The sequence below is a fragment of the Pteropus medius genome, unplaced genomic scaffold (genome assembly GCF_902729225.1).
Source record: "Pteropus medius unplaced genomic scaffold, Ma_sr-lr_union100, whole genome shotgun sequence".
In the NCBI taxonomy this organism is placed as follows: domain Eukaryota; kingdom Metazoa; phylum Chordata; class Mammalia; order Chiroptera; family Pteropodidae; genus Pteropus; species Pteropus medius.
This window is the reverse complement of record NW_024345088.1, coordinates 22,667-49,979: the sequence shown is the minus strand read 5'-3', so window position 1 is coordinate 49,979 and position 27,313 is coordinate 22,667. Positions and strand designations below refer to the sequence as shown.

The 27,313-nt window shown below is 38.7% G+C and overlaps 1 protein-coding gene across 1 annotated transcript in view; it reads right to left on the bottom strand.

Moving 5' to 3' along the window:
* Positions 1–27,313, bottom strand: part of GLG1 (golgi glycoprotein 1) — a 44,999-nt gene that overhangs the window by 3,621 nt on the left and 14,065 nt on the right. Inside the window, exons 6-23 of the mRNA XM_039873319.1 lie at positions 27,096–27,167; positions 26,024–26,207; positions 23,495–23,709; positions 19,574–19,695; positions 17,792–17,893; positions 16,030–16,183; positions 14,289–14,426; positions 12,051–12,137; positions 10,814–10,876; positions 10,004–10,117; positions 8,859–8,947; positions 7,548–7,665; positions 6,393–6,485; positions 4,709–4,846; positions 3,258–3,381; positions 2,408–2,550; positions 2,116–2,217; positions 1,113–1,220 (exon numbers count right to left, since the gene is read on the bottom strand). Coding sequence (XP_039729253.1) covers positions 1,113–1,220; positions 2,116–2,217; positions 2,408–2,550; positions 3,258–3,381; positions 4,709–4,846; positions 6,393–6,485; positions 7,548–7,665; positions 8,859–8,947; positions 10,004–10,117; positions 10,814–10,876; positions 12,051–12,137; positions 14,289–14,426; positions 16,030–16,183; positions 17,792–17,893; positions 19,574–19,695; positions 23,495–23,709; positions 26,024–26,207; positions 27,096–27,167 — 2,166 coding nt within the window. The remainder of the gene's footprint in view (positions 1–1,112; positions 1,221–2,115; positions 2,218–2,407; positions 2,551–3,257; positions 3,382–4,708; positions 4,847–6,392; positions 6,486–7,547; positions 7,666–8,858; positions 8,948–10,003; positions 10,118–10,813; positions 10,877–12,050; positions 12,138–14,288; positions 14,427–16,029; positions 16,184–17,791; positions 17,894–19,573; positions 19,696–23,494; positions 23,710–26,023; positions 26,208–27,095; positions 27,168–27,313) is intronic.

Below are 27,313 nucleotides of genomic sequence, written 5' to 3'. Positions count from 1 at the left end.
AGCTAGTGTATGCAAAGCTGTTTGCTTAGCAAAGCAGAATGTAAGATCAGATTCGGGGTTTTTGGCATTATGGTATGCCATATTATTAAATACTAAATGTTAGTATTGGTGTAATTTGTTATTTTAAGAAGTCTGAAAAATGTGAAATCTGAAAATCAGAGTAATATACTAAATGAAAATTCCCAAAGGTGAATGTCTGCAAAATGTTTCACTTTACCTTCATTATCCTCAAAAAGAAAAAAAAAAAATTGACAGAGCACAATGCTAACTGCAAGAATAATTCTTGAGTTTAAAGAAGTTCCGAAAAAGAGACATATAAACATAAGAGAACTGAAATCAACTCTGTGGGCCCTCCAATTATACATGACGAAATGAGAGGAGGTGAAAGACAGGCCAGAAATGCTTTCTTAAATAAAAATTAGTTTGCTCTCAACAGAAAAACTGTAGTCACTGTAAAATGACAATAATTTAAAAAAACCTCAAATATTGTCCTCAAAGTTAGATGGGACCATTTGATGACAAAGGAAAATATCTAGACTTAGCTTTTAGTGAACTCAGATCACGAGAAATTGGAAACATTTCTAGCAGATGAAAATATTTGCATACAATATTCACACTGACTCAACAATGTCATTGAAACACTTCTCGAAAAAGATAAAGCTTTTAAAAAATATATCAAATATATAATTTCATTTTCAATTCTGCAAGCTAATATATTCTTAGCAGTCACACTTTGATAAATTTGTTTTATGTGATGTTTCTGAAATGAATTAAATTTTTAGTTTCATTGATTTTTATGAATGCAGTACACTTAGCGATATACTGAAATTGACATTTTGCTTTGGTATTGTACTCAAAGTACCTTTAAACAATGGCCTGGTCATGGAACTGAGACATACTTACAAATAATCAGCACATGTGAAAGAATATTTATGTTACAGCGATTAATGGTCAAGAACCAAATTAAAGTTTGGTAACAAGAAACAGCATAGAATTTTGGGAAGGAATGTTGAGATTTTATTACTAAAAAGTGCAGACTATAGCATTAAAAGGAAAAAGAGGAGGAAGACAGAAAAGCAAGTGGGGTAAATATGGTGTTTGATGGTGGTTACCTTTTTACACATTTCTGTTTTGATTTTGAGCAGGTTAACCTTGAGGCACTCCTCTACCTGACCTGTCTGCTCTTGGGCTGCTGCTTCCTCTGCACAGAGACTGGAGATCTGTTCAGGAGACACACAAAAAATAAGGACACTGCACTGTCACCAGAAACCCTGGTCACCAAACGTGTAGGTAGGGTAATCCTCTCACACAAGTGCCCGGGGCTCTTCTCAAACAGATTCCTGGTGGATTTCACACCCCTCCCTCTAGAATGAGATGCCACGCTCCATTTTCCTTCACAAGGACTGGCACAGAGTCAAAAACCAGTCAATGCACATATCGTTATGCTATCAAGCCTGAGACTTGAGTCACACTGTCCCAGGCTGGTCGCAAATAAGGCTACTCCCCGATTCCAGAGGAAGAAGGTTTTACAGCCAAGTAAAATATTAAAAGCAAATGTTTGATATTTACAGAAGTTCAGGGTCAACCCAGACTAACAACTGAGAAACACACACACACACACATGCCCTGAAACAGCTCGCAATACAGATTAAAAATTTACCCTTTTGGGGACAGCTCTGAGTAAGCTTTTGTGAATTATTTTTAGCTACTCTCCTCTCACGTTCACCTGTGTTGAAAAAGGTTCTCCACGTGGCTTTTTCTAGGTAGGTCAAATAATTTCCAAGGACAGGCATTTTTTCGGAGCTATTTCTGACAAACCTTGGAGGTATTTTGGGTTGACCACCAGAATAAGAAGGGAAGAACAAACTACATGTACGCAGATATAATCAAAGAATGCTCTTGTTTGACAGAGAAATATGGAACCAACATTGTACAGTGACAGGACTAGTGCCAAGTCTAACACACTGTTACACAGAACCAGAAATTTGGACAATGAAGAGCCTAGAAGATGGGCCTTTAACTCTGGAGTCAGGGCTTAGCGAAAGAGTAAAAACTTCTCCCATGAAACTTCTCTGACCAGCTCTGTCCACAACCAGTTTGAAACCCAGACCCTACCTCATCTGAGCAGTGTAGCTGGAGCTGAGGATCAAGTCGGTAATCTAGAGCAGACTCCTGGATAATAATCCGGATCTGGTCTTCGCAGTCTGAAGAGAGGCGCTACACGTGACAAAGGGAGAACATGTCAGCCTAACACACGACTTCAGCTTTTATTTGGCCCCTGGCTTGGGGAACGTATGAAGAAGGTCTTAGGGAAGTAGGAGAAAGTTAAGGACTTCCAAAGAAAAAACTTCCAGGAAGAGCGGTGGCTCCATAAACACACCTCTTTGGAGAGCTCACGCCAGTTTACCTGGTCAGCATATCTCAGCTTGAGGCAAGAGATGACTTGACCTTCTAGCTCTGAATCATCCTTGGCCTTAGTCAGGATACCATGACAGAATTTAGGAATGTCAGCTTTACAGGCTTTTCTTAGCACAGGATTTAAGCGGTAATCTAGAGCAGAAAATGATAAATACATGATAAAATATTCTAACTGGATTCACGAGGTTTTAGAGATCCACCTTCCACAAAGGGGCATATTATATCAATGACCACAAATTGACCACTGATTTGCTTATCCAATAAATGTTTACTGAGCTCTCACTATATTGTTTTACAACAGAAATATAATTTGGTAAAGTAGATGTGGTGACCCCCGCCAGGAATCCTAATCTGTAGCAGCTCTGCAGGGTCTAGTGAGACCAGTATTCTAGGTCGTCCTCACGAAAATAAGACATCGGCAACCTGCCCCGTAGCATTATTTTTGGAAATACTGAGAAAAGAATACCCAACTCGTCTTGCCCATTAAGTTATAAAGTCTTGCAACTCAGAAATGAAATTTCTCTTTCTAAAACAGATTACCCATATATTCTCCTGCCACATCCATAGAGTTTTATTAAATCTCTAGACTTTTCAAGAACTCTAGTCTTGACTCCTTCTGTATGCCCTTCAAAAGCAGTTTTCTATTATTTAAGCCTCTTTTTCCCCATGACTTTCATTCCATTCTTCTGGACATTATTCAAGGAAGGAGTAGGTCATTTTGCTTACATCCAGGCTCTCTCTTAAAATTCACAGGCAGCAAAGCACCTACAGTTTAAGTAAGTACATGTCCACTCTATTCCACTTAAGCATGGGACCAGGAAAGCCAAGCCAGATGTTACCTGTGTTCTGGGTAATCTGGCGCTTAGTTATCATCTGTTTGCATTTGGGATCCATCAGTTCACTGTTTTTATTCTGTTTCAAGCACTGCAACATGGTTTTGGAATCCGCTTCTGGACAGAACCTCTGCAAAGAATCAAAGTTTTATAAAAACTGCTATCCAGACATGACAACTAATACCATCTGTTTCACTCTTACTGAGGAGCTTATGACAGAAGCAGCCTGAAGGTATCACTTGGTACGAGAGAAACGGCTAAGCCTGAATAAGCACTCGGCCTCAAGTTCCCCGTTCTTTACCTATTCTCAACGATAGTTCTCACATTTCTTTCTCCCACCTCACTGTTTCCTACTTTGCATAGCGCTGGTTGCCTACTTTCATGGCTACATTACATTACATGGCATCTTGTGAGCTTAAACTTTATTTAAGCATGAATATAACATTGGACCAGCTGCCCATGTAGCAATCAAGCCATATCTACCCAGTCCCAATGGGAAACTTCAGAATTACCCACTAACCGTTGTGAACAAGAATCCGTCTGGTTCTTCTCCTAACGACAGGGTTAGCCTCTGTATGCTTGTTAGTTAGAGCTCCATCCTTGAAGTTAGAGCTCCATTTCCAACGGACGAGTAATAAACTCCATCTCTATCTGCTAATTATAGTCTACTGATATCTTACTATGGGGACTGGATTGCTCATTGAGTTTTATAAAAGTCATCAAAAATTTTACAAAGTTCCCACAAATCAAAGTCTGACATTTCCACTTTTACAGAGGACTCAATTCTATCAGGCCCAGCAAAAGAGACTTCCAACTTCCACAATTCTCTTTGGAACTTATTTGATATGGTGAAAAGTAGCATTTTATTTTAAAGGGAAGCTGAAATAAGGGGTTAGAACCTTAAGTTAATCTCTTTGTACAAACGGGTAGATCCAGGAACTCACATCTAAGTTATTGTCAATGCAGCTGCAGAGAACGTTCACTGGAGATGTAAACGAAGCAAAAAGAACTTATAGAATGGAAAAGCCTTTTGTTTGCAGTGGATGCATGATCAGAACATTTGATGGCGGCTGTCTCAGCACAATACGACTAATCGCTCCCAAAACTAATCATATGTCCATTGGACATCTATGTACTTGTGGCTTAGGTCAAAATGAGGTCAGTTAGCTTAGTGGTTTTCAAACTTGAGAGCATGCATCCGAATCGCCTGCAGGCTTGTTAAACCAGACTGCTCAACTCCCAGAGTTTCTGATTCAGTAGATCTGGGGTGAGGCCCAGGAATTTGTAGGTTCCTATGTGATGCTGATACTGGTCTAGGAACCAGACTTTGAGAACCACAACTTAGCTGTATAAAAGGTTGAAATAGGAAGATTACGCAAGTTTGTTCTGACATTTAAAGAGGTTTATGCTGTTAATTTACTCATCCTGCGCTTGGCCCTTGGTTTTGGACCCCTTACCTTTATCATCTGCTTGCAGACCCTCATGAGTGTATAATCCAGTTCTGGGTCCATCATCTCTGTCTCCTGCAGCTTAAAAACTTTCTGGTGGCAACGAGTACTTAGTTGCTTCTTGTTTTCTTTCAGACATTCAATAATCTAGGGCATAAGAGTTATGGTCAAGTTAAGGGGTGTATTTGGGATTGATAATCCATGTGTTTTGACCGAAGCATTCAGATTTTAGTGAATCCGCCATTTTTCTATCCAAGTACTTTCCATTTCTAATTCCTAGGTGGTAGGTATCAGGATTTTCTTACCAAGGAAAATTATATTTATAGATTTACCTTAGAGCTAATATCAAACCAAACTGTATAAAAATTATGGATGAACAGCAGGCTGCACTGGACTCTAAAGGGAAGAATACTCACCCAGGACTCCTGGTTCCTTCTGCCTTCTAGAGCTATTCCTTGTCAAGATTCCTTCTGGAGCACATATGAGGCTCTCTGACCTTCCCTGGAGCAATAACCCTGACCAGACAGTAGGCACAAGCTAGGAGGTTCAGTTCAACTTATCTCTCACCACATGAGAATATGGCATTAGATGCCAGGTACAAATCAGACCCAACCCTTACCCCTGACGAATCATACAGAGCAAACATATAAACATATAAGTACGATAATATGAGTGGATTAACATAAAAGCATAAAGTGCCAAAGGATGGATTTTAAGAGAGTAAATTAAGTATATCCTGAAACCTCTCCTTCCTTATTCCATCTGTAAATGATAAAAGAGGAAAGCAGATGGGAAGCTGCAGTCGCTAAGGCTGTAGCACAAAGACATAAGACTTCTATGAAATCCTCAAGGGACAACTAAGAATCACCAAAAAAAAAAAAAAGGAAAAAAGGCAATAGAGCAACTAAAACATATTTAACATACTCAGAACAATACGGAAAGAAATGTTAGATAAGAATCAAGAACAGGTAGTTATGAAAAGAATCAATCACAGATCAGGGAAATGAAAACCGAAGAGACTGAAAGAGATAACCAGAATAAAGAAATAAAAAACCACACCTAATTACATCACAGTGAAATTATACATTATTAAAGATAAAGAGAAAACTCAGAGACAGATTAACTATATGGATGAGAATCAGACTGACAGAAAACTTTGCATCAGGAATAGTGGATAAAAGAAGACGATGAAGCCATTATGCCACAGGAAAGTACCATGGCAATGGACTAGGAGAGGTAGCCAAGTCGCTGGGAGAACATTAAATAAAATTTGCTTGCTCGCACTTCATTCCTGATGATTCTGGGTAAGATCCTGTTCCACGTATTAAAAAAAAAGTTTCTTAGGTGGTACTTGTGTGACCTTTAGTTAAGACTTCTGTGCAATGGGAATACAGTGAGAAAATAATTAATGTTGGAGGTACGGAGTGTTGGGAAAGCTAGAGAGAGGAGGAGACATTTGAAGGGTCATTATGAGATTATCGGGTGGACGAAGTAACCTGAAAGAGGGAAGAGAATAAATAGGAGACACAGAGGGATGCAGATGAGGAACTCTGGGAAAAGTCTGACGTAGCTTAAGAGAGGATGATCAGGCTGGATGGCATGCGATGAGGCCTATACCACCAGTGAAGAATTAATTATTAAAATGTTACCTTCACATGACTCTTGCAATTAAAAAGTAACATCAAAAAGTTACCTGGGCATTGCCATACTGCACAGCGGAACAGTAGTTCTTGATGTCACTCTTGCAGGCTTCATACAGCTCTGGTTCCAGACGGATGTCCTCTGTCTGCGTGAGAGGAACCAGCAAGGAAAAGGGAGGTGATTCCAAGTTGGAGATGTCAAATGTTCTTTGCACTTATTTGTTGACTGGATCTTGTCTGGCAACCACAACTTCTGCATAGCAAAGTGGCAGCAGTGTGGCCACTGCAGTGAAAGGGGAACTGGGATTTAGCCTCGGTTCTGCCACTAACTAGTCACATGGCCTTGAGTTTTCTTTGCAAAATGAAATGCTACCATCTACACTGACCCCTTCACGAGACTGCTGTGACATGAAGTAGGATGATGTGGAAACCACTTAAGAAAGTTAAAACCATTATATAAATATAGAGTTCCACTTTTATTATTTAACTGAAAGAGCTAGGTTCAAAGCTAGGGACCCAAAATCTCAATTGAAATAGGACGGTTAGGCCAGCTCCACTTAAATGTAATTATCACTGAATCACTATCACTATATCTGAAAATCTGGTAGTACAACCTCTGTGATATTAATGATGTTTGGTATTCATTACTAGTTTTTGCTTAGACTGAGGTGAAATAAGTATGATTCACAATACAAAACATATTAATAATCTCTTTAGCTGTTTTCTTAACATGGTACAGGCTTAACCTTAAAGAAGTTTCCTCTTGCAGTGCACACTGTGGCTGACTCCCCAGTATTAGCTTCACCTTCATGATCACTGGCTCATGAGTGCATGGCAGGGAGTGGGAATGGATCTCACACTGACGCGATCAAACTGAAGGGAAGGACCTTTTTCTCATGCTGGGGGAGGTTTCTCTTGTTTTTATTTTCCTGGAGACGACTTTTGGAGCAGGTGGCCCAGATGCTGCAGGCAGCCTTATGATAAGGCCGATGCAAGGACAGCAGAGTGAAGAGGGAGGAAACCCTTGACCCTTGGGACATTACTGATGGAATGACTGTATCGGACGCTTACAGCTTGTCTTACTCTGGAATTCCAGGTACATGCAGTAGAAAACACTTTATCATTCCACTGGCCCTTGCCTCTCCCCCAGCTTTCTGTCTCCTGCCCCTATGGTTTCTGGGACTGGAGGCTGCAGAATGAGGCATTACCATTTCCAGCTCCTCCACCCGCAGCTGCTTGCGACACTTCAGGGACACCCTGTGTTCCTTGGCTTCCTGTAGAGTGTCATTGCGCACGGTGGTGCTCAGGCAGATCACCACGTCCACTCTGCCAAAATAAAGAGAAAGCCTAAGACTGGCTAGAGCCACACGTGGGCAGACAGCCAAGAGCTGGGCTGGGGCAGGGACAACACTACCTCCCAGAACTCAATACCCCCTCTTATCACGTTTTTGAATGCCTTTCCTTAAGTCTTACTGTGTTTATAAAGCTGTAAAGCAGCAGTCCCCAAACGTTTTGGCACCAGGGACTGGTGCTCCTGGGAGAATTTCATGCCTGATGCTCTGAGGTGGAGCTGAGGTGGTGATGCTAGCGCTGGGGAGCGGCTGCAGATACAGATGAAGCTTCGCTCGCTCTCCCCCGGCACTCACCTCCTGCTGTGCAGCCTGGTTCCTAACAGGCCACAGACCAGTACCAGTTTGCATCCCGGGGGTTGGGGACCCCTGCTCTAAAAGCAGCAATTTGAGTGTATATGTCATAAAAGTCGGGCCACAGCCTGAAAACTGACTATATTCCTCACTGGCAAGGAGGCCAGAGACAGGACATGTGTGCAAGGACAGTTTAACACTTGTTTTGTTAAAAGCATGTGACCGGAGAGGAACGCTGCTCTCAGGTCTGGACTGTGTCTTTGATGTGCTGTGAAACTCATTCCTGAAAAGTACAGAAACCTTAGCAAAATGGGAACTTGGTTTACATGAGAGGAAATGTGTTTTAGAAACATGCCTTTGTGAAGAGTGACCTAGAAGAATTTGGGCAACCATGCTATTAAATATTAAAGCTCATCATTCTCCTTCTTAAGATGTAATTCTTAAATGAATAAAGTTACTGTTTCATAAGTAGATCTCTACCTCAGTAAAAGCCTCTGTTCCTTCCCTGAAGAGATGACGTATGGAACTACGTTGGGAGGAAGTCAGCTCACCTCTTGGAGTCACACTGCGACTTGCTGCTCTAAGTGCACAATCTTTGTCTGCTTCATCGGTTACACAGCCTGACCCTGGGACAACTAAAAGTGCTCCTTCAGCCTTCAGGCTTTCCAAATCAGAGCTCCCACTGCCAGGTATGGTTTTCAGTGGCTACCTAGATCATATCCAGACAATCCAAGTGTGTGTCCTCACTACCCTCCCAAGGAGTATGCAGGAGGCCTCCACTGCCAGAAGCAGGAGGCCGCCTGACATCCCAGATAGCCATCCAGTAGCTAGGAAGGACTTCAGAGAAGCAGAATAAATCAATTAAAAGCTACATACTTTTTCTTTATGTTGGGGCAAAGTTTCAACACATCCTCCTTGCAGGCCATTTTAAACTTGTAAGAGAACCGAAAATCTTTCATCTGTACCTAAAAATGATGAGAAAGAAAATCAGAAGCTCTGTGGCAAGTTCTAAGCAGCAGTGCTGGGCAACACTGTGTTCATATAGTTTGCAGAAGCCTGCTTTCCAGGCCCTGCAGGACGTGCCCTGTGTCTCGCAGGCTTCATGACCCGCCAACACCTCCATTCTTCCCTCTGCTCAGGGCACACAAGTTCCCTGCCATTTCAATCACACACACGCTGTTCCCTTGGCCAAAAGGGCCATTCTCCCAGATCTCCTCATGGTTTACTCCGTCACTTCCTTGAATTTCTATTCAAATGCTCCTGAGGTCCCTTTTCTTCTTCACCGCCCCAGCCCTTACGCTGTTTTATTTTTCTTCACGGGCCACTATGCACTTACTCATAAACGTGTTTTATGTCTTTCTCTTACTAGAACACAGTTGACAGGGCAGGGTTTGTGTGCTCCACCACTGCCTCCTGTGCTGCACTCCCAAGGCCCTCGTATCATATGGCAAAGGCTACATACCCCGAGGAGAGGGAAATTTTACACAGATGTCTGGATTAGTCCTCCTGGAAGGAAGTGCTAGCTTTACCAGAAACACTTCCCTTAGACAGGTGGTAACTATGAAAAGCATGGTTTAACCTTCTTAGTCAAATGTCAGACCTTAGAGTCCCATGTACTGATATATATTTGGGCTGCTGCAATGAACAGTGACATAAACAGCAGATCCCATTGCTACTGTTAAAGGAAAGGCTAAAATATCTTATGAAGGCAAGCGATGTGCCTGAAGCAGGACATGCCAGTCCACCTGTCTCTATCCACACTGGACTGCATGCTCCCTAAGGGTATGGACTGTCTTACTTATCACCAAATTTCTAGGAGCCCAACAAGGTGCTTGGCCATAGCAGGTAAAAACCACATTTATTAAGAACAAATCAAAATAAGGCATATATTTGGAAAAAACGATTTTTCACAGGAAATCGTTTTCAGAGGAAACAATTTTTCCTCTGATTTTCTGAAAGAGGACAGGATTCAGTCATCATCATGCAGCTAGGACAAGAAGGACCTGCCAGGTGTTACTGACCAGCTGAAAGTGGGTGACTCCAATGGCACACTTCTCATTCATGTCCTTCTGGTGTTTGTTCTGTATCAGACACTCCATCAGGTCCCCAGAGTCTATCTGGTTATCTGCCACATCCTGGGGAAGGCAAAGCACATTTGCACTTCATTTGTAACAATTAATGAGCAAATCCTGCACCCCAGTCCATCAAAAATGCAAACAAGACTGATTCTAGAGCCTTCGTAAACAAGGTTCATATTAAATTATATCAAAAAAAAAGCCTGAGAAATTACAAGGGATAAACGTTTGAGGAATAACATATACATGTCAAGTGTCCCTGCACAAAGCTCCAACTAGAGTATGTGCTATGCAGTTTTTTACTCCTTTCCTTATACGGTGCCAGCAGCTGATAACATCGCTTCATGGTTGCCAGATCCTCACAATTCCTCGGTGTGTTTTGCTCCCACAATTTAGGTAGCTCAAAATAAGTGAACAAAATAATAAAGTAACACAATTGTCTCAGTATCGAAGTACAAGAGTACAAGGAGACAGCTGGAAGGAGAAACTACTATTACTGCTTTTCTTCCCTCTTACGAAGGGCATTCAACAACTGTGCTTAACCATATATCTGGGCCCCTCGGAAGGATAATCAAATAAGGTTTCCCAGGATGGTGGCACCCTCTCTTGATTTTTTTTACATTTTCAACTTCTCCAAATTGGCTATTGCTCAAGAGTAATGTATGCTGAAGATAGAGATGAGTCCAATACATTTGCGGGCCAGAGTCCTAGTAAATTTGGTTGTTTCTAACCCTTGTTCCTCTGGACAAAACTTACATGGCAAAAGTTCTGAATTATGGGCTCGCAGGCTCTCATCAGCAAGGCTTCTATTTGAATATCCTGTAGAAGATTAAACATAAAAATTCTACCTTAGAAAGAACCAGGAATGGTGATAGGAACATTTTCTAGACGCAGATGCAGAATTAAGAAGTGGGGAGCAAAAACATTTAACAATACTAGAGTATATAAAGCCTTTCAAGTTTTTCCAAAAAGCTAAGCAGTTCAAAATGTAAACAAGGGTAACTGACATCCATCTCCAGTTTATAAGCTCTTAAACCAGATCATTGTCCTCAAACCAAATGATAAACCACTGCCTCTGGGGAACACACACTAAATGCCTTTAGCAGAGAGTAACCCCTGTCCAGCACTAGCTGCTGAAATAACATCTTCCTTTAAAGAGTTATGCACCCCAGAATGTCCTCTTAAGTCCACAAGGACAATGAGAATGGGAAAGGAGATGACAGAAGATGAAAGGAGGCAATAAATTTTTGAAAAATAGAAAGCAAAAAGAAAAAAAAAAATACTGGTCGAGAAATGTAATTTTATATACTGCCAATTTTGACAATTCGAATAGCTCTAAAAGGCTTATGATAAAAAAACAAAACAAAAATAAAACAGCAATTCCCTGTTTCCCTGATTTCTGCCCCTACAAGGCCAATTTAAAAATTTTAGCTGTCCCCTCCCCACTAATAATCTCTGTATTTCTAAAAATAAATGCCTATGCTTATAAGGTTTTTTAACTTCATTTTTATATTTTCGTGGGTTTCAAGATGGAACAGGGATAAACACATGTATTCAATCTTACATGTTTAACTTGAAGTCCTAGGCTTTTATTTTATTAAACACACAAACATTACCAAATGACCTAATTGAAGGAGCTAAAGAGAAGAGAACAGGAATGCTTAAACTATTCTTGAATGTGATTAGGAGATCTGAAGTATAGCTGCTATCTTTTCTTAAAGGGGAAAAATGATTGGTCTGATCACTGTGATAATTCTAATTTATGAAGAAAACCAAAGGGCTAAATGTATAAAATGTTTTTCTTGAGAAATGAGGACAGGTATTCAGGAAGCGTCACAATATTCTTCTTTACAAATCAAACAGAGAGAATCTGACGAGGTTCTTTTGTTTTACAGAGAATCTGTTCTCTCAAGAGTCTACAAACAGTAGAACCAAGAAAAAAGGAAAGGCTGCTGACAGGGCATTCTCCTTCTACGAGCTGCAAACTGCTTACCTCGGATTCTAACTCGGTGAGGTTGCCGACTATATCTCTGCACTCTACAGCCAAGTCATCAAGATGATCCTGGAGGCACTCAAGCTCCTGCAAATAAAAAGGCAATCCCCTGGCGTTTGTCAATTATATAAATGATCAAGGGAAGCTGAGATAACAGTGTCTACTTCCTTTCTGGTGGTCCTCCTTTTCTTTACCTTTTAAAACTACTTCACTATAAACAGAGTACTAAAGCTTTATTTGATTTCCCAAACAGGGATGGTTCAAAAATTACTTGACATAACAGGGTGGTCAAGAGGATCAAGGGGGTACAACAGCCATGTAAATTCTCCAGAAGGCCAAATCGAGAAGCCCAATAAGAATCAATGTTCAGGTGTCCTCAGAGTCTAAAAATCTTATCAGGCTTTTATTTCATTCCATCAACACCCTGTCATTTCATTTTTTTCTGTGTTTTGATAATCTTTGCCTTTCATTTTAAATCTGGTTTTGATAATGATCACTGCACAACAAATTCACAGTAAAAGATGTGGAATAATTTAAGACTCTATTGGGACCCAGGATCTTAACTGTAGCATAGAGATGATAGCTCCTGCAAGTCAACTCTGGTGTTCTAACCCTAGCCCACATAAAGGATCATCTGAGGGAAAATGGCAAAACAAGTGAGCAATCTAGGGTTTTGGTATCTAAAAGCTCTCTAGTCTGGGCTTTAGAAACTGAGCTGGAGCAATCTTACAGCATCAGTCTATTACTATTTCTCTTAGTGATTTAGAGATTTTTAAGTATAACATCAGCTCACCTTCCCAAAGCATATCGACAGCTATTTCTCAGTAAAGAGCTCTGTTAACAGATCAATTTTAACTTACAATTCAGCAAGAATCTCTGTTTAGAAATCAAAATGGGAAGGGTGGAAAAGGGTTGTTGAAATTCTACAACCCTTAAAGAAAATGCATAAAACTTTTGAGAGCAGGATAAATGGCAAAGGGGAAAATCCCATTCATGGAATGCTTTTTTAAGTTTAGCTTCATAGAGGTGGGCTGCAATGCAGTGCAGCTTTCTCAGTGTTACTTTACAGGGGGTATAAAAGAAAACTTTCCTAGGATTCCATATGATCATATCCCTTGTTGCATTAGACAGAGGAAGCCGAAAGCGAAACAATAGGCTTTTCTAGCAATAACAAGCCCAGGAAACTCACTGCCGAAAATGATACGCCCCGGCCCAGCAGATCTGTGTAGGCAGCCCTGTTGCTTCTTAAAAATGTCCAATTCCTGCGCATGTGACTTTTTCACAGTTTAATCCCAGAGGATGTTTTGGAGTGCTACAAATGGAACCTGGGAACCTGGGTTCATGCCTTGTTTTAGTATTTTTAGAAGTATATTTAGAACACATGCTAATTAATTTGCTAGAATGCAGTAATGTATCTTTTTTTCTTTTTTCTTTTTTTAAACCAGGCACAAAATCCTAAGGAAGCATTTATGGCATGCATGTAATTCTTGGGGGCTGCACCTTCTCTACACTTTCTCCTATGGAGAGGTTATAATGTAACGGAACGAATGTCTGGCTAGGATTAGACCTGAGTGTTAGGTAAGGGAGTCAATACACTTTGCTTCTCTGAGCCTCAATTTTGCCAATTACTAGTTTAAAAGAAAAAATTCCATTTCTACATATCTTGTAGGACTGTTGTAGGGCATGCACAGTATTAATGCATCCCTGTATTTACATATATGTGTATATATGTATACCCTGCCTTCCCTCTTGAGGGCTTAATGTGGCTTATAAAAGTGAGAAAAGAAAAAAAAGGCAAGATAAAATGAATTGAAAATGAGTAAAAATGTGGAAACAAAAAAAAAGGATGTTAAGGAAAGGGGGATGGCATCAGGAGTAGCAAGTTGGTACACAGAACGCCTACCACAGATCTGTTTAAATACTCGCTAGAGGCAGGCCACAGCTTTGGCTCTAGGCTTTTAAAGAGGCCAAGTAAAGAGGGAAAATAATCAATTACAAAATACAGCAACCATAATATAAAAACAAACTAACTGCTTAGGAAAAGTACAATTATTCCTGATATAGAGACCAAGGAGAAAATTTTCCTGAGGATTTCTTATAGAAAGAATACCAAATAACATAGCAAATCATGTCTGTGAAGTAAACAGAGATGAATTTTATGGGGTTTGTACTCTATATAAAATGTTAATCATGAACATTATAATTACTGTAAGATAAACAGGCAGCCATGTCACCTACCTGTCCGGTTTCTGTTTTTTCACTGCACCATTTTCCCAGATCAATCAGGCACTTATCCTGGAGGGCGGGATCAAGCTTAACGTCCATGGCACGCTGGTGTAGAATCCTTTGCACTTCAGCTCGGCACTCCCGTGACAGCTACATGAGAAGGAACAAGCAAAATACTTTAAAGGTACCAAAACCAAAACAAAAAGGCAATAGATTATGTCAGGAAACTAGTAAATAACTTTATACCTTGAATCTCTTCCGCAATAAGAATTAAATGTCCTACGAAGCTTCTAAAAACCCGTATCTTTTGGAATGAGAATATACATTTGGCATATTCTAATGTACAATATGAAACAACATCCTTTCTTCAGTAATCCTGAACTGAATTTGTTCAGACTAGCTTAGTTTTTTGTTTAGCAAAATTAACTTGCTCCTTCTCCATGGTAGAGTCGAATGCTGGTTCCAATTCAGGAGAGAATACGCATGGGTCAGGAGAGCTGAGTTCAAATTTACCCAAACTCAGAACAAGCAGGCAACAGTAGAGGCAACGGTTTCCACAGGTCTGGACCAGACTCTTCTGGATGAGTTAGAATCAGCAGAGGGTGAAACAGATGAAAACTAAAATATCTGGAACGGTTCTAAGAAAGCTGTCAATGATGAGTACCATCAATCTCTCTTCCTACAAGGACCCACACATCTGGGGCTGTGGTGGGAGGGGGCGTGAAGAGCAACTAATTAACGGGCATGGGGTTTCCTTTCAGAGACATGGAAATGTTTTGCTGTACAGAGTTGGTGGTTGCACAACTTTGTCAATGTACTAAATGTCACTGAATATTTCTCTTTAAAATGGTTAGTTTTATGTTCTATGAGTTTCACCTCAATTTTTAAAAAGAAGTATACTTAAAAAAAAAAAAGACAGTATACCAGGTTCCAACACTTTCTTCATTTATAAGACAAGGAACCTCCTATTACAGTGACTACCACCACGCCAGGACTTAGGCGCTCCTGTGATCAAGGAGCAGCTCGTTATATGAATAAAAAAGTAACAACAAATTCCCATATTTTCTTACATAGCAGTATAAAAACTGGGTTAAGACTGCAGTATCTGAAGTATGACAAATCTTTCTATCTGGGTTTCCTCATCCCGAATCCTAAACTTAGTCAGGCTTTTCATTAAGCTCAGGACTGAAATGCAACGAGTACCTTCAGGAGGCCATCCTGGAGAGCAAGTAGCACATCAGTGTGGCACTAGACGGCAGTAAATGCTGCCTGAGAGCCAAACACACACAAAGATCCCCCAAAGAGGTGGCAATCAGGGCAGACAGATATCAAGAGACTGGGGCATGGAGGTTCTGCTCTGATTAGCGGACTGTGAGAGAGGTCTCACTAACACAGGCATTGTGTGTTCTGCTGCCAAGGGCAGGAGCCCAAAAACTGTGTCCTGGCTAAGAGCTTCTAATGGATCTTTATTTAAAGCCAACTGAAGTTTAGAGAAGCAGAATTTAATTGTCTATATATGATTCAGATTTCAATAATTTAAAGAAAAAAATGTAAATGCTCCTGATTCACTTTGTTAAAAACAAAATCAGACGGGAAAACTGATGGAACAACTCTATGTATACTCAGCAAGCCCTCCCCACCAGATATACTAACAAAGTTTTCCTAGGATGACAGAAATCAGAACAATATATATAGCAAACTAATTAAAAAACAAATGATGACATGAAGAAATAAAGTCAATAGTGTTGCATACCCTCCTGCCCTGTTCCTCTGTGCGGTAGGCATGTCTATATAAGCAAGAGAACACAGCTCCAGGAGGCATAAGTTCACTGGTTTCATTCCAGCCGTGGGTGTGGCAAAGACGAGATGCATCTCCCTGGCACTTGCGGTATAAGACAGGGTCCAGCCTATAAGATCAAGCAGATAAACAAAAAGTATTCCTGAATTTGTTCTTTATGAACACACAGTGGTCAGTCTGTAGAAGTTTGTTAACCTTAACAGAGAAGATTTAAGTTCTACTTCAGAGCTGTTATCCTGGCTACGTAAGGCACACAACATTACAAGAGCAGACCCAGTACTAACGTGCCCTGGCCAAAATGAGAAAACAAGGGTTGTAGCAATCAGCAGGCAATTCATAAATTTTTACTAAGTATGAATGAAATTCAATCCTATCTGATACACTAGATTCAATAAGATCAGGAAATTGCAGGAGAAACAGAATCTCCCATTCAACTTCCTTTCTAGTGAAACTGTTCGTCTTCTTTTTCCCACACGAGGTAAGGCAATTATAATTTTAGTTTACTTGAATATGCATATCAATTTAAAAAATTTAACATTTAATTTTGACTCCAGAGACAGTGGATTAGGCAACAAGCCTGCTGCTTCTCTGAATTAGGTCAATGATGCTTAATTCTGTCCACATCATAATGTCAATTTTGGGAGAGAGCTACTTACTGGGAGGAGAAAGGCTAATATTTAAAGAGTAGCTTTCAAGACTGTGAAGCACCTTTTGATCATGGCTGAAGGAATTACAGAAGAGAAAAAAACATGGTTTTGTTAAGATAGTAAAACTCAGTAACTCTCCATCACTCCTGGTGCGAAGGCCTGGGTAATAAGCACAGGGGAACTCCCACTAGCTTTCTGCAGTCTTTTCTAGAGCTAATTTGAGGGAACAGAAACATATTAAATCTTCAAGTGATCTTTTTAGTAAAGTATGGGGGTAAAACCTATATTAATCACCAGAAAAAGTTAATGACCAAAGCACGGTGGCTTAAAAAACTGAATCAGGAAGGAGGTAAACTTGAGAAGCCGCATCCGGTACTGGCTGCTTTACAGGTGAGAAGCAAAAATAAGACATGACAACAGGAGATTACAGCCAACAAATTATAGTGATTCTGACAGTAACAGATCCTTCTCCTATTTCGTCTCTGCTTCCTCCTACCTCCCTTTTTTTGGCTAACAGGATGAGAATCAAGTTGTCACTTATTGATGAGAATCTCTTAAGATAGAATAAATTCAATAACTCTGAATAGTTAAAGAAATAAAAGCAAATTCTCATACCCAGTGCAAATCAATAAAAACAAAAATGCATTATTATCTTTTTATAGACATATCTGAAGATTCTGTTCTACCCCAAAGGTGCTCAAGTTCTTTCCAGATAGATGTTTGTGGTATCAAACATTTGACCCTAATTTCCAAAAGAGCAGTACATGGGGACATTTGGGGACAGACCTGCAGGGGCTACCTCTACTTTTAGATACTGTTCTGAAAACAAGAGAGATGCTTTTCAGGGGACTGGAGTGTGTCCGCTATTCCAGAACTCAAAAATAAATTCTTACTGATTATTTAAAATAAATAAATAAATAAACAAACAAACAAACAAATAAATAAATAAATGAATGGATAAATAAATAAATAAGTATATGTGTGTGTGTATATATATACAACACACACACACACACACACACACACACACACACACACATTTACATTTACTCTGGCTTCAAAATACTCACTTCCAATCTCGGGAGATGAAATACTGCAGTTCTAACAGGCGGTGTTCACAGTCTTCCACCATTTTCTCTGTGTATAAATGTTCCATCAGGCATGAGAGGATCCTGGGCATAAAATGGGTGAAATTGTAACAAGAGAAAGAGAGTTCTGACAACAGTTCAGAATGCTCATATCAGTTATTTCCTTGGTCTGCAGAAAAAGCCATTTAGCTACTTTCCTAGGGCAATCAGGGACTTAACTTTTCTGAGCATCATTCAAATTAACTCACCCTGACAGTGATTACTAAGACTTCCATCAACTTCAGAGCCACTTAGCACTTAGGACTCAGTCTGCACAAGATCTGTGTGCAGCTGCTTTATTTTTAACTGTTTATTATGAAAAATTTCCAACACATACAAAAGTAGAGAATTATATAACATCAACCTTCCCTTTCCATAGGTCTATCAACCTATGGCCAAGACTGTTTTAACTCTATAACCCCTTGCTGATATATATATTTTAAATTAATTAATTAATTAAAATTAATTTAGTTAACATTGGTTAACTAAATCCAATAAGTTTCAGCTGTACACTTTAACAGTAAGGCATATCTATATTTATACCGTGTGTTCATCTCCCATAGTTAGATTCTTTCTGTCACCACATATTTGACCCCCTTTATCCCCCTTGCTAATATTTTGAAGCAAATCCCAGATACTATTATCACTTTGTTCATAAGTACTTCAGAATGTTTCTCTATATGATGAGAAGACAATACCATTATCTACCAAAAGAAAATAATTTTTAAAAATCCATAATATTATGTACTATCCTGTTATTTTTCAAAAATTTCCAATTATCCCATGACTTTTTACATGTTGGTTCAAATCAAGACCCAGAAAAGGTCCATGCATTGCATTTAATCGAGAGTATCTTAAACCTATTTTAATCTGTAGCAGTTCCCTCCTTCCTCCCTGTCCTTTGCCTCCTTTATAGTTGATGCAGTTATTTACACTGGTAAATACTGTTAATTAGTCTTAAGTGTGTTTGTCCATCTTCTCCAACTACACAAAGAGCTTTAAGAAAGAATATCTTTTTGTAATCCCCTACCACAGCATAAACAGCAGGAGTGCACACACAGAAGAATGATGATTAACATGGACTGCATTTGTTTTATTGTTGGACACTGCCAGCTGAAGGCTATAAAGATTTCTGCAGAATGGGAAATTTGTTCTTACCTGCAACCTGGTTTTAAAGAGCTGTTTTCATATCATATCATATCATATCATATCATATCATATGCATGATATTCAAAAACTTCATTATAGCATTTTACAGCTTTCCTAGAGCTTGGGTACAGTTCAGAGTTCATTTTGTCCATGATTATGCTTTCCAACCAACACATTTGGTTTCATATTTCAATTATAATTAATTACTATCTAATGATTATCAAGTAGCCAGTATGTATGACCCAATAAACAAACAGGATGAAAAATATAGAGCCAAAGCATGTGTCACTTTATCCTGAGAGTTTCTCTCTCTCATATTTAAATGATTCAGTGACCTAATGTAGGCCCATATATGCTCAGTCATTGTCATCAAACATCGTCACAACACTGAGTCTAACTGTGCCTACGTTATACATGAGACACAGCCGAAGTCTCAATTCTCATACTAGTTTTAACAGAAGTTGGTGTATGTTGCTGTTTAACAAAATTCCAGTTAAGATGTTGAGGGAATGTTCTTTGTGCTGCACTGCCAAATAAAATACACTAGGGATAAATACCACAAACAAGATAACCTACATTGGGTCTCCCGATCTGATGTGTTTGCAGGCTGTCTGTATTACAGATTCACAAGCTTCATTCAAAGCTCGATCAATGCGGTAATCTGCCCCAGGGTCAGTCTCCTGAATCAGTGTTTGCAGCTGGATCAAAAAAGAAAAATTAAGAAGGAAGAAAGTCACTTACACCTCAGAGAAGAACAATGTCATCTCTTCATACAGTCAGTTACTCAGTCTGGTATATCACAATGGACTCTTAACAAGGTACTACAAGTGTCAATGGCCAAGCTCAAGAGCTCTTGTCAAATACTTTCCAACTGGTTTCTCTGCCTTGATCAGAAGTTTTTCTGTTTAAGCCATTGTAGGGATTACTTGCCTACCAGTCTGAATCATCCTTGGGCCTTTGCAAAACCAAAGATCTCTAAAATATAAAGGCTGCCTCATATCTGCCTACATGATCATCAGATTTTTAAATCTGACACTGAGGGCCAAGCAAGAATTGAGTGGAGAAGAGTACATAGAAGACACTTCTAGTTTAAAGACCTAATATGGTCATAAAAGTCTAGAATTTAAATTTTGTTGCAAAGATACCGGCATTAAAACAGGCGTACTCTGCTTTATTAAAAACAGATGTGAGATTTCATTTAACTTGTAAGAAATACCAACTACAAAAATATGAATACAATAATAATAATTTCCTATTTTCCCTCAATTATCTTTTATACAACCAAGAGGTAAACCAGAGCTTGCTCATTATAAGTATATAGCAAAAAACTTGTCATTATGCAGTTGAAAATGAGAATACAGTTTTTAACATTTATTTTTTCTTGGTCCATCCTGTCATGAAATAAAGCGAAAGTATGAGATGTACCTAAGACTCTTTTTTCCTGTCTTTGAGGAGAAGGCAGTTGGGGCACAGAAGGAAAAGTTCTAAATTAAGGATCAGAAGACTTGAGTTCTATTAATAGTTCTGGCTCTGCCAGATACTAACTTTGAAAACATGGACAAGTTGATTAACCTCTAAGTTCCAGTTTCTTTAACTGCAGAGGTTATAAGAATATATTGAAGGCTGTGTAAACTGCAAATCACTTTACAGATGTAAAAGATCATTATTACTACAGACGGGTAGCAGATGGCGTTTTGGGTTTGGAATCTGAAATAACAGAAAGCAAATCTGAAAAGTATAATCCTTCTGGTTTGAGTTCCTTTTTTCCCAAGTTAAAGAATTCGAGCCTTTTTGTGCCACACACAGATCTAGACTCTGTAGAAGCCTTCTCTGATCCTCATACATTTGACCTACGATCTCACAAGGCTCACATGAAAGTACTGACCCCATCACATGTTGATCAGAGAATACAGATCAAAAGGAAATAAAAGAAAGAAAATCCCGTTCTGTCTATTCTAAAAGAAGTCAATAATCAAGACAGAGAACTATGAAAGATTTTCAGTATCCCGGGATGGAAATTATTTATACCAATTCTTGGTGGCAATTTGGAAAAGCTACAAAATGCTGTGGTTAGTTGATAGAAAGATTACTGTCAAAAGATTATGGATTTTAGTAGTGACAGTTGTTGACAAAGACCTAACTATTTGCATTTTTTGATGGGAGTCTGAAAGTCTTTGCAAGAACTTTATCAGTTAAATATCCATGACTGACAGGCAAACTTGGAGAATTCACAAAGAATGCACCAGATTGTGGCTACTAAAAGGAGGCAATGAGTGCCCTATGGACTGTAGTAGGCTAATGGCTCAAAGGGTCGCTGCCGCTCTGGAACCCAGTAACAGCAGTATAGGAAATAAACACTAAGAATGTAAATTGCTACATGATTATATATCTATTCTAGCCCCTGACTGCTTAGGAAACACCTGGGGAAATGCTTCTGAAATATGATTAGTCTAGAGAATAGACTGGACAGTCATCTTTGGCCTGGGAGAGACTGGGCTCAGACTCATTCAGCCATAATTGAAGAAAATTTAATAAGTTCATGATTATGGTGCCAGTTGAAAAAGTATGTACTCATTAATATTAATTTTTATGCTTCACAGTTTACTATTTGTTGAGAGATCACTAAAGCAAAGCACAACCAACAGAGAATAGAGAACATTAATGGTCACCCACTTGTATGGAAGTCTACTGTATCAAGGAAGAAAACATTGAAAAGGAAGAAAGAAACTCACTTAAAATAAATGATTTCAAAATATTCTTCCATTTGACTGAGGATGGATAATGTAGAAAACTAAGGAAAATTTTTTAATTTGGATCATTTATTCCTTCAATTCCTAATAACCATGGGTCCATAAAAAACAAAGTGTTGTTACCCAGTTGGCTAAACTTAATGTGGGCAAAACCACACATTTCACTATTTGAGGTTTAACCTCTGGGTTTGGAAAGTACTTTTATTCTGGGCACAAAGGGTGGTACTTATTTATCTTTCAAGTTGAGTCACTGGCTCTGTTAATAAGCTAAATTTCAAAAAGCCCTGGAGGTTAGCTAGATGCCTCAAAAAAAATCAAACCAATTTATTTCCTTTCTTCTGTGCACCTTAGTACAAGTGTAGCCTCAGCTAAAAAAAAAGAAAGGCGGGGTGGGGGCAAGCGGGGGGTGGTTATTCTAACCATGCTGCATTAAGAATGAAATGCAAACATAGGGTGTCTAGATTAATTCTCAGTCTGGGGCACAGGCACACACGTTGTCACGGAGGTTTCCCAGGACAATCACCAGCAAGGACTGCTCCTGTGGAACTACATCCAGAAGGCTTCTATCTAGCTAGGCTTGGTATTTTGGAGAAGAGGCTACATTTGTATATTTTTCCTACCATGGGATGCATACACTACTGTTTACTCTGGGTCAGGGTAATAGGAGCTAAGATAAAATTTTATTCCACAGCAAAATTCTATGGAAATTTCACTTTTCAGACTATCAAATTCTGATTTTACATGATTAGCAGGAAAATTAAAATTCTAATAATATTGTTTTTACTAAAAACACTAACAACAAAATAAAAGACTAATTAATTGTAGTTTCCTAAAGTCTCCCTGAGAAGAGCCTCAGCTTTCTAATGCTGAACTATACCTTTTGCGCTTCCTAAAGGGCGGTAGGAGAAAGTATGGGGTACACTGCACAGGGTACCACGGCTGCACTTGGAATTGTAAATTGTTTAAACACTTTTATACAGTAAAATGTAATAAACACAGACAGTGTTCATGAAGCAGAGGCACTGTATCTATAATACTTTGTTAACTTTATATTATGTACCTGATCTGTAGTTATTCAACTGTTAATGAACCCTGGACAAAAATAACTTTACCTTCTCAAGTAAAGTATGCTAATTTTTCCTAACTGTCTTTATAGAACTGGGTGTAGAGTCTGGAGGTAGAGAAAGAAAGACCCTTCCATGCATAGTTGCCCTAGTCTAACAAGAAAAGATGGTATGATTTTGAAAATGACATCATTTCTTGATTCTTCAAGCTTGGAATTCATGCCATGTTGCACATCAGTAATAAAAAGAAACTGTTAGAAAATGGCACTTAATTTCAGCTCTTTCAGCCTCAACTCAAACTTATTGAGATGGGCAAATTCTCTTTTGGTGGAAAGCTTTTTTGGGTTCACCAGAACTGGGTTTGCCTTGATTCTGAGTTTAGCAAATCGATTCTAGCAAGTTACCTTTTCAAAAAACATTTCAGCGAACAATGCATTTCATTTATTTCTTTAAGTATATAGCTCTTTTTATTGATTATGAGCTCAAATGTCTGCTCTGTGGCAAAATCCACATTCTTACTATGATATGCCTGAAGGAACAATATTCTGTGTCTGGTTCTTAGTATCTAATATTCATTGTGATGTCACGAGTGATCCACATAAAGCAAGCTGGGAGGGTCAGGAAGAAGCTCCTCAGCTGGTAAAATGTGACATTCAAAATGGCAGTAGAAAATGTTTCCTTACCGCCTGCTGGCAGTTCATTCCAAGGTTCCCCTTCTCTCCCCGAACTACTTTCATGAGACAATGTAGGGTTCGCCCTTTTCGATGTAATCCGGAGCAATGGTGTTCAATCTCCCCCCGACAGCTCAGGATGATCTCAGGGCTCAAAGAAAAGTCTTCCATCAACATGCGTCTGTAATCTAACATTTCCCCCTGGCACTCACTGCTCACTTGTCGCCCTAAGTTGGGATTTAAGTTATAACGTTATGGTGAACAACAGGATGAGATATCATCACATATTAAAAGTACATGAATATAGTATACCATTTATGCTATTATACAGACTGAAAATCTTAGAATTTAGCAAAAGCTTTATCAGTGTAAAATGAGTTTAAAACTCCAGAGACTAGGGTTGACCTTGTCAGTGTTCTGCATTATACAGATTTTATACTACTGAACTAATAATGCAAACATTTTGACAATGGAAGTCTTATCAATAAGATAACTACCTGGGTAAAAATGAAAGCCAAGAATAATCCCTAATGATCTATACAGTTAAAGCTTGAGGAAAAGACTACACTTCACATATTAACAACAGCTCCCTACCTTCCTTGAGCTGTAAAGGCCAAGTGGGAAAGCTTAAGAAATGTCTTAAAAAACTGCTTTACTGAGGTATAACGGACATATAATAAACTATACTTTTAAAGCATACGATGGGATAAGTTTGACATATGTATACATTGGTGAAACCATCCCTACAATCAAGATACTGAACATATCCATCAACTCTAAAAGTTCCCTCATGCTCTGTTAGCAGCCCTCGCTTCCTTTCCTCTCCACCCCACCCACCCATCCCGTTAACCACCAATCTGCTTTCTGTGACTATAGCTTAGTTGATTACTTTGCATTGTTTAGAAGTTTATATAAATGGAACCATAAGGTATGGACTCTTTTTGTCTGACTTCTTTTACTCGGCATAACTATTTAAAGATTCACCCATGTATTGACGGTTCATTCCTTTTCACTGTTAAGTAATATTATTCCATGATGTGAATATGCTACAATTTGCTTATCCCTTCCAACTGTTGATGAACATCTGGGTTATTTCTAGTCTCGGGCTATTACAAAAAAAAGGTATTATTGGCATTCATGTACAAGAGTTTATATAGACATATACTTTCATACCTCTTGGGTAAGTACCTAGGAGTTACATGGCTGGCTGGGTCATATGAGAGATGTACATTTAACTTTTTAAGAAACTGGCGAACTATTTTCCAAAGTGATTGATCGTACCATTTTAAATTCTCATCAGCAATGTATGATAGTTACGGTTTTTCCATATCCTAACACTTAATATAATCAGTCTTTTTAATGTTAATGATCTGTATAACTTTTCTGGATCATCTTCCTATCCTTTGTCCATTTATTTACTGAATCTTTGTGTTTCTTGTTAATTTACAGTTCAAGGATATTAACTTTCTATTTTTTAAATACCAAAATTAGATTACATTTTATATACTCTTATAATATGCTTTTACTAGTCAATAATTCACCTTTCCATTTTAGTAAAACTTCATCTGACACCTAGACCATAATCAAGGTTCTCCAATGTGTCCAAAGTATCCTGTGTTTGGTATTCAATTCAAGGCCATAAATGGCCTCTGGTTGCTATTCCATTGCTTTCAAGCTTAGGAGTCTTTCAATATCCAGATTTGAAACAAAATCGCCAAAAAGTTCTGAGCTTTATTTAATGGTTAATTTATTTTCCGCTTAACTTTTTAATCACTAACCAACTGTTGTTCCAGCACGATTTATTCAATAAGAGCTGGGAATTTCATTTTTGTAGTCTGTAGCCAATATTAAGGAAGACAGCTCTGATCTTCTATACATCCTTCTTGGTTCGTTTGTCAGGGACTGATTTTTGGACTAAACAGACCATGAGTCTGACCCTATGGATGTAATACTTTCATTTTTTACTGTTTAATTTCCTAATAGCATCACTGTTATAACAATAACAATGCCTATCACTTATTGTATGCTAAGTGCTATGTCAAATAACCTCCTCAACATAGTTATCCTTTTTTATAGATAAGAAAAATGAGGTTTGGAGAGATTAAGAAGTGTAAACAATGGACACCAAGGCAGTTAGTTTGGTGACAGAGCCATAATTTGAAACCATGTCTCTCTGACTCAAAGCTTATGTGCTAAATCATCATGCTACTGACTCTCCTAAAAATGCTACACACTATGTATTTTTAAAAATTAAGACATTTGGATTTAAGAAATATACTTTGTAAGAAAAGGAAAAAAAAAAAAAGAAGCCACATATAAAGAAAAACAAAATCAGGGATTGATGAGCTAGGAGGAAAGGGCTTCGACAAGGTTTAGGGAAACCAAACTTTAGTTCCTAGAGTTATGTTTACAAAGCTAGAATCCTGAGTCACAAGGCGCAAGTGTACTCAAAAGAGCAAATATAGGGGAAAACCAACATTTAAAGATATAAGAGGCTTTCGAATGTGAATCCAAAAAGGATAAAAAGACATGAACTCTTACCTCTATGCACAGCTGACTCCAGACACATCAGAAGGTAAGAGAGCCTGGCTTCCCGGGATCGAGGAAGGTTTTCCACATTGCACCGGTATTTTTTCAAGTCACTCTTACAGGATTTGGCCAATGAATAACTGACTTTATAATCTTGGGCAATCAGCTTTTGGCGGGTTGTTAACGCTTCTCGACACTGAGAAAAGAGTGCAGCAAGAGCGCTGTGAGACTGCTCAGAGTTCAGCTGTCCACATGCACCTCTGAGACAAGCAGAGGCTCTGCGCCAAGCACATGCCGACGATTGCAGTTGTTACCAAGATGCCTATCTTTAAGTTTGGTTAAAACTGAACGCAAGCGTACTAAACTAGTTCGGCAACAGAGGCAAGGGTAAATGGTTGGGGAGCCCTGGAATTCTACAGTGAATTGCAGACTGTTGCTGTGATAGCAGCTGTCCTAAACATATATATATTGGGTAGATTCTAATACATGAACTTGATAAAGTATTCTTTTCCTCTTCAATAATGTTCCTAAAGTAAATTTTACCAGTATCTAAGTGACATAATATTCCAGAAGTTCCAATTCATACTTTTTAAATATAATTATTCAATAGTAAAGAAACTGAAATGAAAAACATTTCTTCAGCTGCATAGAAAAGTAAATAACAGGACAGAAATACCAAAAATAATTCCTTTTCAAAGTCATAAAAGATTCCTGCATTCAGTAGAGGACTAACAGTAATGAGAACGCTTAATGAGATAGCTGCTGAAAAATTCAACAGCTAATTACCTATGAAGCACATTGGTTTGGTTACCCTAAGCTTCCTGAGTATGTAGGACTGGCTTCAGTGTAATTCTAATATAAAATTCTTCAATGTTACTCCCCAAACTGATTTTCAATTGGCTTTCCAATGTCCAGATATCACAATTTAAGCTTCATTTCCTGGGTTTAAGCAAATTATGCTTTGGTTCTCTACTAAAAGCCAAGTATCTCGTCTTGGGAAATGTGTAAGCTTTATCAGTCATTAACATTTTGTTATCAGTTTAAAAGAATATTGTTTGAGAGGATTTGAGAAAGTAATACTTACTTTTTCGCTCATGGATTCTTCAAATTTATGGTTAAAGAGGCACTTATACACTCTGCCTTCACCAGCCTGTGTCTGTAAGATGGAACATATATATACATTATGGTGATGATGATGATTAGCTAAGTAGCTATGCTGGTCATTATTCACAATCCTAAAAAAATTTTCTGTTAAATTAATATAATGGTGAGTACCTCTGAACGAATGGCTCAGCCATTTAG